The 16,092-nt window shown below is 38.5% G+C and overlaps 1 protein-coding gene across 1 annotated transcript; it reads right to left on the reverse strand.

Annotated features, from left to right (window-relative positions):
• Window positions 1-1,589: 1,589 nt before the first annotated feature.
• LOC126964814 (uncharacterized) lies at window positions 1,590-4,783 on the reverse strand. Its single transcript, XM_050808088.1, has 3 exons — window positions 4,692-4,783; window positions 4,030-4,275; window positions 1,590-2,267 (listed from the first exon to the last, which is right to left on the reverse strand). Exons 1-3 carry the CDS (start codon window positions 4,701-4,703, stop codon window positions 2,085-2,087), a joined length of 441 nt encoding a protein of 146 aa, XP_050664045.1. The 5' UTR covers window positions 4,704-4,783; the 3' UTR covers window positions 1,590-2,084.
• Between the last annotated feature and the right edge of the window lie 11,309 nt (window positions 4,784-16,092).

Consider the following 16,092-nt stretch of genomic DNA (forward strand, 5'->3'; position numbering starts at 1 on the left):
CTCGAACCTCAGACCGGCTTTGTGCTTGCGGCTGACTGCGCCAATGGACGATGCGTAATGGGACGTATACCTAATTGGTACAGTACGGTTAAGAGTTCCAGCGGTGATAGCCCTGGAAGCAAAGGTTTGAGTCCAGTATTGTCCATAGATTTTGGTCGCAATAATTTTAAATATTTCAATTATGTATATACAATGTCATTGAGTTCTATGCTCGATGCTCCAATCAATATGCGTCAATTACATTGTTTAAACATAAGTGGCAGTTACTTATGTGTCAAATAAAGTTGCCAGTGTACTATGGAGGGTAGAGGTAAGTAGAATCATCTGTGTATATGAAAAAGTGTCCGAAAGATGCATTACCACAGTAGCAAGGGTAAAAGAAGCACCAAATATAAAATAATACTTATCACTCTAGGTGCACGTTTCCCTATAATAATTCTTTAAAGTTATATTTACTACAATATGTTGTACGACGTAAGTTGTTGAAATTTTCAATAATTAACTAGCAAATATTAATCAGCGCCATTGTGGAAGTTTTTTGAACTAATATTTACAGCATAAGCTGGAGACTTTTTCAACTTTTCTCCCTTAAGAGATGATTTTCCTTACCTCTATCCTCCATACAGTGTACCAAAAGGATGTCAAAATCTGTACAGACAATTATGTGAATAGACAACTCTTATGTCTATATACGGTCTCCTTCAAGGTCGCTCTGCTGGTGATCTTTTAGTTTTAACTCATAAATGAGCTAATGTGGTTGAGTCAAAATCACAGCGGACACAGCGAAAGCCTTCGATCGAGTATGGCACAAAACGCTTATAGCGAAGCTGCCCTCCTATGGGCTACCAAAGAGTTATGCAAATGAGTCACTAGCTTTTTGGCTGATCGGCGCATCTAGGTTGTTATCGATGGTGCATGCGTAGACATAGAATCCATGATATGCTGCAAATCTGCGGAATTCATTGCTATGAAGATCGCTCAGGATTGCGTCTTTAAAAACTGGAGTAAACTTATGGCTTAAACCGAGAGTTTGCTATGTATAGTCTCATAATGGTCTCGAATAAATTTAGTCCAGTTCAACCCTAAGCAGACACAAAATTGTCGTTTACCGATAAAAAGTCTCCCTTTGTTGTATCCACTCGATTTAAGATCACTACTATAACTGGCAAATAAACTCAGCGTTTATATATCGAGCAACATTCAGTTCCATGGTCATTTAAAAGTAAAAGTGAGGGTGCCTCCAGTTCCATCTTCTTCCATTTGACCACATACAACAAAGAGCGACTTGAATCATCGACGATCAAGTTATCTCCGATAGGTTTGATCCTTTGACGTTGCCTAGAGATGTGATCTCTTCTCTCTTTATCTTCTCCCGCACATATCACAGGGAATGCTCTAAGGAGTTGTTCAGTTTGATACGAGCTGCCAAATTCCATCGGCTTCATGTTGACGTCTGGTGCTGTACTACCGTGCGTTTTGCGAGAAACCAATTACCGGCTGCAGTTCTTTCATACCATTATTACTTAGAGATCTTAAAGCTATGGACCTTAAAGGGAGTATGATGTATAGAAATATTAATAATAGATTGCTTATTAGTTAACAACTTTATTCTATTTATTAACAACTAAATAACATTTACACAATAGTCAACAATGATCATAATAAACACACAATAAATATCACATGCAAGCGATACTGTACACAACACTATTCAAAGACAACAGGGCTACCATTATCGAAAACAATTGAGTCCGGATTGGCGAAATTTTCCAATCCAATTAGTTACACATTTTGTTGGGCATAATAATACGCTAGAAGAAGAAACTCTATAATCAGGCGGGTCATAATTTATAAAATTATGTAAATTTTATCGTTTAAGTTATGGCAAATGTTTTAAGAAATTCTGCCAAATAAGCATTAAGTAAGGCTGGACAGTAGAGTTTACATCCTCCTAATAAATTGATTAGTAATATAGTGAAATGCCCAAAAGTGTAACCATAAAATGAGTAATAAACTAGTCAGGTCAGATTGTAAGTATCAAAAAACTAAACCTCGTTTAGACCAAAGAGTTGGACCGACAGGGCTTAATGTTTTCCTCCCTTATGATGGTAGATATGTTTGTACACTGGCACATGGACTGGGTAGGGCTTGGGGATTGGAATTTCGACTTTCTTCTCAACTTCAACGGGGTATGGCTTCTCCACTTCGTATGGGACAGGCTTCTCGACGGTGTATGGTACTGGCTTTTCTACAACTTGATGAACCACCTGGAAAAAGGAGTAAATTCGATATAGCCATAGTTTGGTACAATTTAGTCCTGCAACCAAGATTGTTACGAAAATATTTAGGTGAAGTAATTTTGTTTATAACTATTTCAGAATTATTCAAAAACAATTACTGATACTTATTATTTAGTACCAAAAATGCGCCACACTTAAACGTAACCAGTAAAGTGTCGTCGAAAGATTTTAACGAAACCTCTCAAATTATCGAGTTCGTGTCAATCAATAGTTGTGCGACAAGATAGCTTTCTTTGTAATAACGCAAAAGTCAGAATTAAATACACCAAAACATAAATAAAATAGATAGCAATTATTCTATAACTTGTGTGTGTTTTAAGTATTATTTCTGGGGTATCTTATATGACCTTAATTCGAACACTAGGTACAAAATTTCATCAAGCTTCAGTTAGTCGAACAGTGAAAAACATTTTTTGATCCGTGTACTACTGTAGCTTCATAGATCAACAATAGCAATAGATATAACTTGCTCGAGTTAAATAACTCTGAGATCATATTTATGCTCTGATAACTCTCTGCGAATCGCTCTCTCTTAATTGTTCAATATTATATCATGCATGATGTAATGACACAGATTTTTGTCCACTTATTTTGGTACAGTTTATTAATCGATTCGGAGGGCTTCTTGGTCGAATCGATATCAAAATCGTATGAATATCGAGCAACGATTCGAGTGTCGTACTCCGCTGCTATTTAAATATTTTTTATCTACTTCAGAGCCTTTGTACTTTAATTTCACTAATAGCTTGGTGAACGCTCTAGTTCACACGATTTTTTAAATAGTTCCTTAAATTAAAATCAAATAGTAGAGAAGCTTGCGATTTTTCCGTTGTTGCTCTCATGTGAATATTTACAATCAGACTAGCTGACTCGACTGACTCGATGCTCCCTGTTTCACAGCAGAACTGTTAAACCGTGCGTCAATAAATTCTCTCATAGAAAATATTATGTCCATACCCATCAAATATTGGAAATAAATATAATTATGGGTGCCAAATCGAAATAAAAACTATCCTATCTCTCAAGTTGGACTAAAATGCACTCCATGAAGTAATTAATCCACATTAAAATCCGTTCATTAGTTGAGGAGTTCACGGAAAACAAACATCAGGACACTGGATTTATATATATTAAGATAGAGAACCGTAAGCTCTCTATATACTTTTTAAAATGCAATAAGAAAATCTCATGAACTTATAAATAACTAAACTACTAAATAAGTTACAAAACGAGCAGATGGCCTACCTCATGTAATGCGGCTTGTCCATAACAATGTCCGGGCTCCGATACAACAACTGCTGGATTAGTCAGCATGAGACTTAAAGATCGTCTCGTGTTTCTATAAGTTTCCCGAAACACACTCCCTTCAAACCGAAACGTTCAAATCGAAGCGTGGTACAAGTGCAACACTCATTTGTGGCAGAAACACTGACACTGCCCCGGACGAACACATCACATACAGACTGTTTACTTCCCCTCAACTTGGGCAAGTTATTTCTATCTGAGAGCAATTCGTCCCCATTTACAAGAATTCTAAGTAATAAATGACCTTAAGGCCTACTTTTATGGGTTCAGTCTCCCCGGTCTCTGGTCTCTGTTAACTGACCACGGACTCAAATAGACCGTTGCAGACAAAACATGAAAAAATATGCTTAAATTACAAAGCCTAATGGAGACGCTGTGTGAAATTGCAGTGGTCAACTGTTGGTCTTTTTAAATAAAGTCATACCTTATAAACGGGTACGTGGATAGGCTGTTCCACAGTGACGTGGACCGGGTACGGGTGAGGTATCGGCACTTTGACGTACTGCGGAACTGAGACAGCCACCGGGTGCGGGATTGGCACGCCGATCTTCTTGACCACCGTCACGTGGTACGGCTTCGTGTGTTCCGAGTGGGTTTGACCTTCGGGCTCCCATTCGTCTGAGGGTCTTCCTGCTGCCAACGCAGCTAACAAGAGGACGGCTGTTATTTTCTGGAAAACAGGAATATTTAAATTAAACAGTTATATTTTAGGGGCATGATTTTCCTAATAAACAATCATCATTATTGTAACGCAGTGTAAATCGACTTAAGGAGTACCGATTAGCATTTTAACGATACGACCCCATTATATCAAACTCCAGATGGCAACTGTACGAGAGTATTGCTCGGGACAGACCAACAGTTAGTTATATATTACTTAACAATTTTATTGTTGATGTGTTAGATTATAGTCTACTTATTAATAATTTTATTTAATTCAAAAAAAATTTCTTCTTCCAATAAATATTAATTTGAAATTGGAATCAGCAGTTAATTCCGCAGATTCTGTCCAGTTTAAAACACTTATGTAATGCAAGGAGATACGTCGGAAGTTCCTGTTTCCGCGTTACATAACACAATACTTACAATTGCGATCATGTTGCTTCTCTTGGTAACACTTTAATTGACTGATGCTGTGGTTGTTCCCCGCAGACGTTTTATACGTTGGTGAAATGGATCGGTTGCCTTTCCATTATTGTGCGTTACTTTTACTATTGCGCTGGATATGTTGTTTTCTTGCGACTGTGAAGTGATTTTACGTACATCGCTGGTTTTTATGTTCAGAAAGTATTTCCTAAACTATTATCATCGTCAATTTTATTCACTTGTTTGTTATGTATTGTTTATTATTATTAAATTGTTTTAAATAAGTATTTATATATGTATTTTATTATGGAAGATAGCATATGAGCGTAAGGGTCCACCACATTTTCTTGCATCATCAGAGGAATTACAGCAGCGTCGCCAGCCTTTTGGACAGAACAAGACAATCTTATGGATACCGGTGTAAATTAAGTAAAAAAAATTTTAATTAGACTTATTATTATTAAGATTAGATTTAATTTGTTCTTTTTTGTACATAACTTACTAAGATTGATTAATAAAGCCTTATAATTATGTTTTTTTTACGTATAACAATGAAAATATTAACCATTGCTGTTTACACACTGAAATTTGCGGTGTAGAAAAATAAGATTCTCAAGAAAAAGATTCATAAATGATCACCATCCTTATAACAACGATAATATTATGGTCCAAGCCTTACTTGTCAATGTATAGTAAACACTGTTATAGAACCGCTTTAGTAAAATTAATGATGTAGGTTAGTGTTGGATGTGACTTTTTTTTTCTATAATATGTGCGGCGATTTTTGATAAACGTTTTGAAAGTTATGTCCGTATTATGCGATGTTATATAATTTTTATCCAGGGTGTTGTTTTATTGATTTTAATGTTGTTGTAAGGTGGTCGCAGATCAATTATAGACATATTATCTACAAGGAGTCTATACTATTTTAATAATCAATTAAACGACGTCATTTATCGAGCCTTTTCAGCGTAACGGCTCCGTTAAAGCCGAGCAGGTTCTGCTGAAAATCTAGAGCGGAGGAAATTTGGTTACCTTGGCATGCATGATATATTTTTCTTTTTCTTGTAGGAGGACCAACGAGCGTACGGTTCATCTGATGCTAAAGTGATGCTAAATATCTGGGCATTAAATAGCGCTAGGATGTGACTTGAAGTATTGCCCAAAGCCCTATAAAATTAGAAGCATTTTGTGTTCAATTTGTAACTTTGATATTTGTATTGTGCAATTTAGATGATATTCAAGCCGGCCCACATTGTAGCGCTGTACAAAGCGCAGGTCCGGCCACACATGGAGTATTGCTGTCATCTCTGGTCTGGCGCACCCCAGTATCAGCTCGATCCATTTGACCGCGTGCAATGCAGAGCAGCGCGAATTGTCGGGGACCCAGTACTCTGTGAACGGCTGGATCACTTGGCGTTGCGTAGAGACGTCGCTTCATTGTGTGTCTTCTACTGCATTTATCAGGGGGAGTTTTCCGAAGAGCTGTTTTACCTAATTCCTGCCGCCGAATTCTACCTTCGCACGACACGCCACAAGTTAGGATATCATCCTCACCAACTGGATGTGTGGCGGTCCTCCACAGTGCGGTTTACAAGGAGCTTTCTTCCACGTACTACAAAGCTGTGGAATGAACTTCCTTGTGCGGTGTTTTCGGGACGATACGACATGGGTACCTTCAAAAAAAGCGCGTACACCTTCCTTAAAGGCCGGCTACGCTCCTGTGATTCCTCTGGTGTTGCAAGAGAGTATGGGCGGCGGTGATCACTTAACAACAGGTGACCCGTACGCTCGTTTGTCCTACTATTCCATAAAAAAAAAATTCACAATATTCAATTTTATTTTCTTCGTGCGATTCCAACTACTAATCGGGTGTTGTATTAAGGCCCGGGTTCGTGTCATTCGTAAAAAAGGTGCAATGAATTTAACTCGAGAAAATATTCGCGCCATGTTCTTTTATGATTTTCGCTGTGGATTAACAACATCAAATTTTGTGAGAGAACTTTATTACAATTTGGCGATAAAGTTTCATTCTGGAGCTGTGTGTATTCCTGGTTCAGTCGATTCAGAATCTCTGTGACGATTTTCGTGAAGGTGAAACCTACTGTTTCTTGTACTAATATTATTACTACAGGACAACTGATAAAGTATTATGTCTGCAAATTCGTATTCTATACCTCGCGGTGTTTCGCCTTCGAAATCACAATGGTTCAACCACTGGTCCAGTATGAACATTAAGAACTATAATTGGTAAGAATTACAAGTCTTTCATCCATTATTTTAACAACTGTCTTACGAATTTTGTATCAGGTCACGTGTCCTGACGCGAACTTCACATTTCAAACCGATCCCAGGAAAGGTGCTCAACGCCGCTAAAGAAGTCTTTACTTCAAAATGCTTATAACTATATATAGTTTAGTATTGTATATATACAATACTAAATATGATTACATGAAATTAAAACCATCTCTACGAGGAAGTGTATCAAGAATACTGGCAGAATTTCCGCGTTGGATAGCTAGACGGATCCGTTGACCGAAACAACTGCCAACGCTTAGGTTTCCATACATTTAAATAATAAATATATCATAAACGTAAAATGTGGCAATATTATAGCGTGACTTAAGTACAAAGAATAGTGGAATGGAGTCGCTGATCAGCAATTTATGAGATCCTCTAATTTTATACATTATCCCTTTTAATATTATCAATGTGAATGTAAGTTTGTTTGTTACACTTTCACGCCTAAGCCACTGAACCTATTTTGATGAAATTTAGTACAGTGATGTGACTGGCTAGCTTGGAAAAGGACATAGGCTACCTTTTATTGCCAAAAAAATAAATGGAAGTTTGTCATTATCGAAGATGTCACCATAAAACTTTGTGTTTGGGTACTTGATAATAAATAAATAAATATTTAGTCTAGCGTTTTTAATATTTCGACCTGTGTAGGAATGAAAATTCGTATGGAAGTCCAAAAAACGTTAAGGCATGAAGCCTTACTCCGAATACGATTTGATTATATTTGGTATAAAAATAGATTAGACCTTCCGAAAGAACATAAACTACCATTTTTTGTGAAAAGGTTTATGAATTGAAAGGAGATATGAAAGTTTGCATGGGTATTTGTCATTTCTGGACGTAAAGCTATGTATTTAAACACTTTTTTTTTTTATGGAATAGGAGGACAAACGAGCGTACGGGTCACCTGGTGTTAAGTGATCACCGCCGCCCACATTCACACACACGCAACACCAGAGGAATCACAAGAGCGTTGCCGGCCTTTAAGGAAGGTGTACGCGATTTTTTTTTTTTCACTTGATAAGAAGTAATTGATAAGCATTTGTTCGAGCATTTTTGAAACTTAGACCGACATGGGGATGAAATAGGAGATTAAAGTTCGCAGGGACATGCTTTAGAAGAGAGAGGCCACAACGACAAGGGATATTCGCTGTTTCGTAGAAGAGCCGGCAGCAGCGGTAAGAGAAGTTTTGGCAAAGTATACTAAGAAATAAAAAAAATGCTGCCCAAAGTAACTATTCCATATGGACGAAATCGCGGGTAAAATCTAGTTATCTATATTCTAAGACTACATTATTTGCTAAAATATACATATATCTAAAATATTATTTTGATGGTGTTTAATACTTTTAATAGATTTAAAATTAAGAATTTGATCGGCTCTCGGCCAATCCCAATACTCTGGCCGATGATGACTTAGACCGTTCCCCAGAGATGAAAAGGCCGAAAAGGAAGGATATGTTCTAGGAAGCCAGTCGAGACAGTGATCTCTTCGCCCGTCATACTCAGTCAAATCATCCGCTTGTCTTGCACCTGAACACAATACAAATAGAATTTTGTAATTAATGTTTTATAATTTAAACTGTGTAGTGTATGCATATCTAATTAATATTACTTATTATTTGCCCATTAATAATTATATAAATGTGTCTTGACAACTTGACAATGAATTGAATATGTGTTAATAATCATTTCACTGTCACGACATCGACAGTGAAATTGAGGCTATATAAGGGATGCACAACGTAGCGGCGACTCACTATAAATGACACCATTTAAAGCGAAGAACAGAAAGAACCCAATGACCTGCCCGTATCCACGGGCGGCGAGTGAAATGTGCTGCAGGGGACAAGAAGTCCCGATCAGCATTCCCCCACCGTGCCCTTGCAAGCGCGGCGAGAGAAGACCAAGACGGCGACTCAGTTCTTCGCAGTCGCTAGTCGTGACAGGACGTTCCCTAGTACAGTCTTACTGCATATAGCAATCAAGGTATTATTTAATAAGAGCACATTACAAACTGCAAATCGAAAGTTAGTGCCCCTCCAGCTATAAGCATAAGACACATTTATATAATTGTTAACAGTTATCAGCACCATACATACAATGCTAATAGCATTTGGGATATGTAAATATCAAATAATAAAATTTTGAGCAAAATGTTTTGGTGGTAACAATGAAGGAAAATCTTCATAAAATAATACTTATTTTTTTATTAATATTCTCAAGATGTTTGATATTAAATTATATTTTTTTTATCATTGTTTCATTGTTTATCAAAAGTAATCAATCGTAAATAACGAAAAAAAGTATGAATTACTAGATCTTTAACCCGAGCTTCGTCGATACGCAAATAAGAACACAAATACTTGCTACCGGGTAAAAAGTACCACATTGTTTATAAATGCCTAATTTATTTAATATTTATTTAAAGTGATGTTTATTAGATAGTATTATTGCCTTTGTTCTAGTAGTCTAGTATTAGTTATTAATTACAAACATTATTTATTTTGAAATACGTGATTATTTTTATTTAAGGCGCATACATTACAAGGAACCAAAATCTTAAAATTTTTCTCATTAAACTTAAAAAAAAAAATAACATTTTCTTCTTTGGATTCATGCAAAATGAGATCAAATCTTAAAGCTAGATAAAATACTCTTGTAGCTTATTAAAAATAAAGACTACTTTTGCCTGATTCATGCCCATATATAAAATATATAAAAATATAACTCTTTCAGAACGTTTTGATATGAATGAATTTAAACAATCGCCAAAGATCACCACGTTTACCGTTATAGGCTAACTTTTTTACCGACTTCAAAAAGGCGGAGGTTATCAATTCGATCGGTTTTTTTTTTATGTATGTACACCGATTACTCTGAGATTTATGATCCGATTTACGTAATTCTTCTTTAGTTCGATGCAGAAAAGATGCCATTTGGTCCCATAAAAAAATTACATAGGTTGGCCCAGTAGTTTTTACTTTATAAACATATTTTATGAAAATTTTTGTTTACCCGGATGATTGTTTTGTGTACGGCTTTTTTGGAGTTTTATTTAGATTGATTAAGTATATTATTATTATTATTATCTGACACTAATAAGTAAAAATTAAAAAAAAAACTACGTTTAAATAAACCGACTTCAAAAACTGAAAAGTATCAAATAACTAAAAATTTAATTTAATACACCTATTATGCAAACCTTTACCTTTATAAAATACGATTATTTGTATGTGCTACATATTGATAGCTTTGAAGTAACTGGAACAAACTTGTGTCTGAAATCGAGACTATGCTTTGCAAAGTCTCGGAATGTGGCCGACAAAATTTAGTCCAATTCAACCCCAAGAAGACACAAGTTTGTGCGTTCACCGCTAAAAAGTCTCCCTTTGTCGTATCCCCTCGATTCGAGATCACTCCTCTAACTGCCACAGCTTGCTTTTAATAGCCCCCGCCCATCTATGTGTTAGGTATACCAGAAGATCACCTGCCGACCGACCATGGCGAAAGCCGTATCGTATCGTCGGTCGTTGACCAACTGGTGACCCTCTAGGTATACCAGAAGTTGGCGGCTAATTATGCTCTCCATGATTTTGGAGAGCAGGGAGGTTATAGCAATAGGCCTGTAGTTTGCCGGATCCGAACTGTCTCCTATTTTTTGGATTGGATGGACAAGGGCTGACTTCTATGAATAAGGGACTACGCCTTTGGAATAAGAGTGCCGGAATAAACGCGTTAGCACCGGCGTCAACTCAGGGTCAGACGTTCTAAGCACGATTGGAGAAATGCCATCCGGCCCGCTCGACTTCCTGACGTCCAACGAAAACAGAGCTCGCCTTACAGTTTTCAGGCATAGAGCTCTGACACCGCGGGATGGTCGGCAGTGTTTTTCCGTTGTCGTCAAGAGTCGAGTTGGAGGCGAAAAGAGCGCATAGGAGATCGGCTTTCTCTTTTGCAGTATGGGCCAGGATGTCATTCCTCATGTGTAACGGCGGCATGGACGGCTGGTTGAAGTTACCGAGAGCAGCTTCGACAACGACCAGAACTTCCGGTCGGGTAACTGGAAAGCTGCTCGCCGATTTTGACGACGTGCACTTCGCACGGGCGATTTGCCGCTTAAAAAACCTGGAGGCACGGTTATATTTCCTCTTAAGAACTTTGCAGTGCTGCTTTAACTGACGCATCGAACCAGGGCTGTGATCTGCCACCTATCGGTACTACAGAGCTTGGTATAAAAATATACATGCCCTGCAGTATCACATCGGCTACTGCAACGGCGCAGGCACTAGGATCATCCGAAGGGAAACAAACCTTGCCCCAAGGGTAGGATGCAAAAAAGGAACGCATCCTATCCCAATCTGCTGACTTGTAGTGCCAAACGCGGCGGGTCGCTGGTGGTGTGCGACGTTGGCGTCGGATGGGCACTACACTCCTGACCAGGCAATGGTCGGGCGTTCCAAGAGGGGCGTCGACAAAGACCTGGTAACCATCGCGATGTGTAGTCAGCAGAAGATTTAATAAGGACGGCATGTGGCTATCCACATCCAGGAGCCGCGTTGGCGACTCAACCAATTATTGGGACAGACCATACGCCAATGCAAAATTATGCACAGATCGCCCTGCGTAGTCTGTGGTACGTGATCCAAGCCATTCGGCATTGTGCCCGTTGAAATCACCCAAGACTACGATTTCTGCGGAGGGGATCTGTGCAAGCACGTCGTCAATTGCCGTTTGAACGCAGCCCATGAGGTGATCGGTTTCTGCGTTACCACTATGGGACCTGTAGACGCACGCATAGATGCGGACGCGGTCCACTAAATCTACGCGGAGCCAGAGAGTAGACAGGTCCCTACCCTCAAAATTGCCGAGACGGCGACAGCAGATATCCTCCCTAACGTACACACATACCCCGGCATGAGGCATAAAATTGTGCTCAATTTTGTACCCGGGGTACGATAAATATGACGTATAATTGGAGAATTTCTGATGTAGGGCAGAGAATAGAACGAATAGAACGCTTTTTATTTTATTTTTTTGTATCAGAATAAAAAAAATGTTCTAATAACGGTTTAATTTCGTCATTATTCCTTCAAATCTTGATATACTTACCTAATAATCACTAATATATGAAAAGCGTTATGTCCAGGTGTCGGACTGAGAAATTACTCAATTCTACCACTAAAACATAAGTGTTAAAAATTATAATAAATAAATAAAAAAAACATTCTTAAATCACACAACTTTATCACCTCACCTCGCATCAGCTGTCAGCAGCTCAACAAAAATTTCGCATTTTAACGCCTGATGTAAAACAACTAGCAATAATTAAATACCCGCATAATCGAAGAAGCCATTTTTTGGTTTTTAAAAGTAAATTTGTGTTGTCGTTGGTTCATCATCATCATCATTAGCCGGTGATCGTCCACTGCTGGACAAAGGTTGTCGTTTGGTTGTCATTAATTCTGTCTTCAGATTTAGCAGAATGCTTCACAGTTATGAATAATCGGTTTTTATTCGGAGTCCATTTAGTGTAATGCGCAAAAACAAAGAAATAAAACAAAAAGTGAATCTGTAATGATTTAATTATTAACATCGTCTAGTTTCTTATTAATTTTGTGAACGTTGGTTTGCACAGCGCCGGAATTTTATTTTTTAACATGTCCACCCTCAACCAAAATCAATGATTATCGATAAAATATATAATACATCAATAACAGACGCTAATAACGTACATATTATACATTTCTAATATATTGATGAGGGCAGCGCAGGACCGATCGTCGTCGAGATCTTTGGGAGAGGCCTTTGTCTGATGATGATGATAACTCATTTTTTTTTAAATTTCAGCTGTGGCATGAAAAAAAGAAGAGCTGTTAAGCAGTTTGGGCTTATCGTAGGTACTTCACTAAAGATCAAAATAGTATGTCTTACAAAACTTAGGCAAAGAATAACATCGCAATAGTTGTTACATAGGAATTACTAATAACTAAAAATTGTAAGGTAAAAATCCATTCCTTAACAGCTGGTTGAAGTTACCAAGAGCACCTTTCGACAACGACTAGAACTTGCGGGTTCCAGTCGGGTAACTGGAAAACTGCTCGTCGATTTTGACGACGTGCTTCGATTTCGCACGGGCGATTTGCCGCTTAAAAGAATCTGAAGGCACGGTTATACTTCCTATTTAGAACTTTGCAGTTCGGATCCTTTGAGCCCAGTGCCGTAACCCAAGATCAATACGCCTGTTTTTTGCAGTCTGATGCTGCTTTAACTGATGCATCGAACCAGGGCTGTGATCTGCCACCGATAGGAACTACAGAGCATGGTATACAAATATCCAAGCCCTGCAGTATCACATCGGCCACTGCAACGGCGCAGGTACTGGGATCATCTGAACGGAATACAGGCAATTTTTACAATCAGAATATAACTGGACATGCATAATGAAAAAAGACTTCTTACGAAACGATTTCAAATAACAAACGCAGTGACTATAAGTAAAAAATAAATAATTTATCCACTAGATGATGATAAAAGGGAGCTATTTAAAAATTTTGCTTAAAATATTTATGAGTTTACGCCTACAGAACGTCAACCTTAATAACAAATATTAGTTTTAGCAATAATAGTTAATGTATTTTTTATGGCAATGCAGGACAAACGAGCGTACGGGTTACCTGGTGTTAAGTGATCACCGCCACCCACATTCTCTTGCAACACCAGAGGATTCACAGGAGCGTTGCCGGCCTTTAAGGAAGGTGTTTTTTTTGAAGGATTACAAGTATAGTCTCGGAAACACCTCAAAAGGAAGTTCATTCCACAGCTTTGTAGTACGTGGAAGAAAGCTCCTTGAAAACCGCACTGTGGAGGACCGCCACACATTCAGATGGCGGGGATGATATCCTAACTTGTGGCGTGTCGTGCGAAGGTGGAAGGAATCAGGTGAAACAGCACTTCGGAACACTCCCCGTGATAAATGCGGTAGAAGACACTCAATGAAGCGACGTCTGTACGCAACGTCAAGTGATCCAGCCGTTCACAGAGCACTGGATCCCTGACAATTCGAGCTGCTCTGCGTTGCACGTGGTCAAAAGGATCGAGCTCCCAGCGAGGAAGCTGGAGGTCCACTTGCGTAAGCTCTCGGGAAGCCCAAATGATGGTAGTTTTGAGAGGAGCGCCTTGCGCCATACACAATCAAAGGCCTTCACCATATCCAGCCTAACTGCCAGGCCTAGAAAGTTTCTATGTATACCAAGAGTTGGTGGTAAATTATGTTCTCCATGATTTTGAAGAGCAGGGAGGTATAATAAGGAATAGGCCTGTAGTTTGCCGGATCCGAACTGTCTCCTTTTTTTGGATCGGATAAACAAGGGCTGACTTTCAAGATTCAGGGACTACTCCTTTTTAATATGAGTTGGTTGAAGTTACCAAGAGCACCTTTCGACAACGACTAGAACTTGTGGGTTCCAGTCGGGTAACTGGAAAACTGCTCGTCGATTTTGACAACGTGCTTCGATTTCGCACGGGCGATTTGCCGCTTAAAATAATCTGGAGGCACGGTTATACTTCCTATTTAGAACTTTGCAGTTCGGATCCTTTGAGCCCAGCGCCGCAACCCAAGATCAATACGCCTGTTTTTTGCAGTCTGATGCATCGAATCAGGGCTGTGATCTGCCACCGATCGGAACTACAGAGCATGGTATACAAATATCCAAGCCCTGCAGTATCACATCGGCTACTGCAACGGCGCAGGTACTGGGATCATCTGAAGGGAAACAGACCTTGCCCCAAGGGTAGAATTCAGAAAAGGAACGCATCCTAACCCAATCTGCTGACTTATAGTGCCAAACGCGGCGGTTCGCTGGTGGTCTGCGACGTGGGTGTTGGATAGGCAGCAGAGTGTATAAATTAAGTACTTATCTAATTTTCAAAACGAAATTTTTAAAACCAATCATACTATTTTACAAGAAAGAGGGCTATTACAGATAAAAAATGAAGATATAGACATACTACATACAGATATATTTACCTACACAGACATTTATAGATAACATATTTTTAATCCACTTATCTATAATAGCCAGGTGCGCTGTGCGCTACTGACCTTAAAAGGTCACTATGTTATTTAAGTATATAAATACAAAATGAGTCTAAACAAAATAAACATAGGCTAAACAGTTTTCATGCAAATTTGGCGCCATCTGCACGCAAAGGCCATGTTGTAACGGATATCTTTTTTTATTTCATTTAAGACAACGGTAATGTCATGCAGCCAGTGTTGTAATTAATTTGTTCTTTTGTTTTGTTAATTGATACGACTGCATATAATTTGTTTCGGTGCGAGTTTCGATAAAAGTGAATTTTAATGTGATTTTTTGGTTGAGTGATTACTTACTTACAAAAGGTGTTAGTTTATCTTCAAGCTGCAGTAAAAACAACGAATAATTTAAAATGGGTAAAAAGTTTTTTGACATTTATCGGTAATTTTAATTAAAGTTTCTAAACTATCTAACTATGCAAAGAAATTGAAACAGGACATACCTACTTTCTATAATGACTACCACCCAATATTTAATATTTATGTTTACCGTGTAGGTAAGTTCTTATATTATATTTTAATTTGTATGTTCATCTCGTTACTCACAGTGTGCTCGGCTGATTTTTTTTATTGAATAGCAGGACAAACGAGCGTACGGGTCACCTGGTGTTAAGTGATCACCGCCGCCCACATTCTCTTGCAACACCAGAGGAATCACAAGAGCGTTGCCGGCCTTTAAGGAAGATTTTAATTTAATTTTTATCCACATAATGATACAATTATTATACCGAAGGTTCATGTAGTTCATTGTATTGTAACATAACTAAATTAGCCGATTTAAACTGTATTATTGTTAGAATCAGAACAAAAAGGTTGCACACGGAACACTCCCCGTGATAAATGCGGTAGAAGACACACAATGAAGCGACGTCTCTACGCAATGCCAAGTGATCCAGCCATTCACAGAGCACTGGGTCCCCGACAATTCGAGCTGCTCTGCGTTGCACGCGGTCAAATGGATTGAGCTGATACTGGGGTGCACCAGACCAGAGATGACAGCAA

This window comes from Leptidea sinapis, chromosome 6 (assembly GCF_905404315.1).
Source record: "Leptidea sinapis chromosome 6, ilLepSina1.1, whole genome shotgun sequence".
In the NCBI taxonomy this organism is placed as follows: Eukaryota; Metazoa; Arthropoda; class Insecta; order Lepidoptera; family Pieridae; genus Leptidea; species Leptidea sinapis.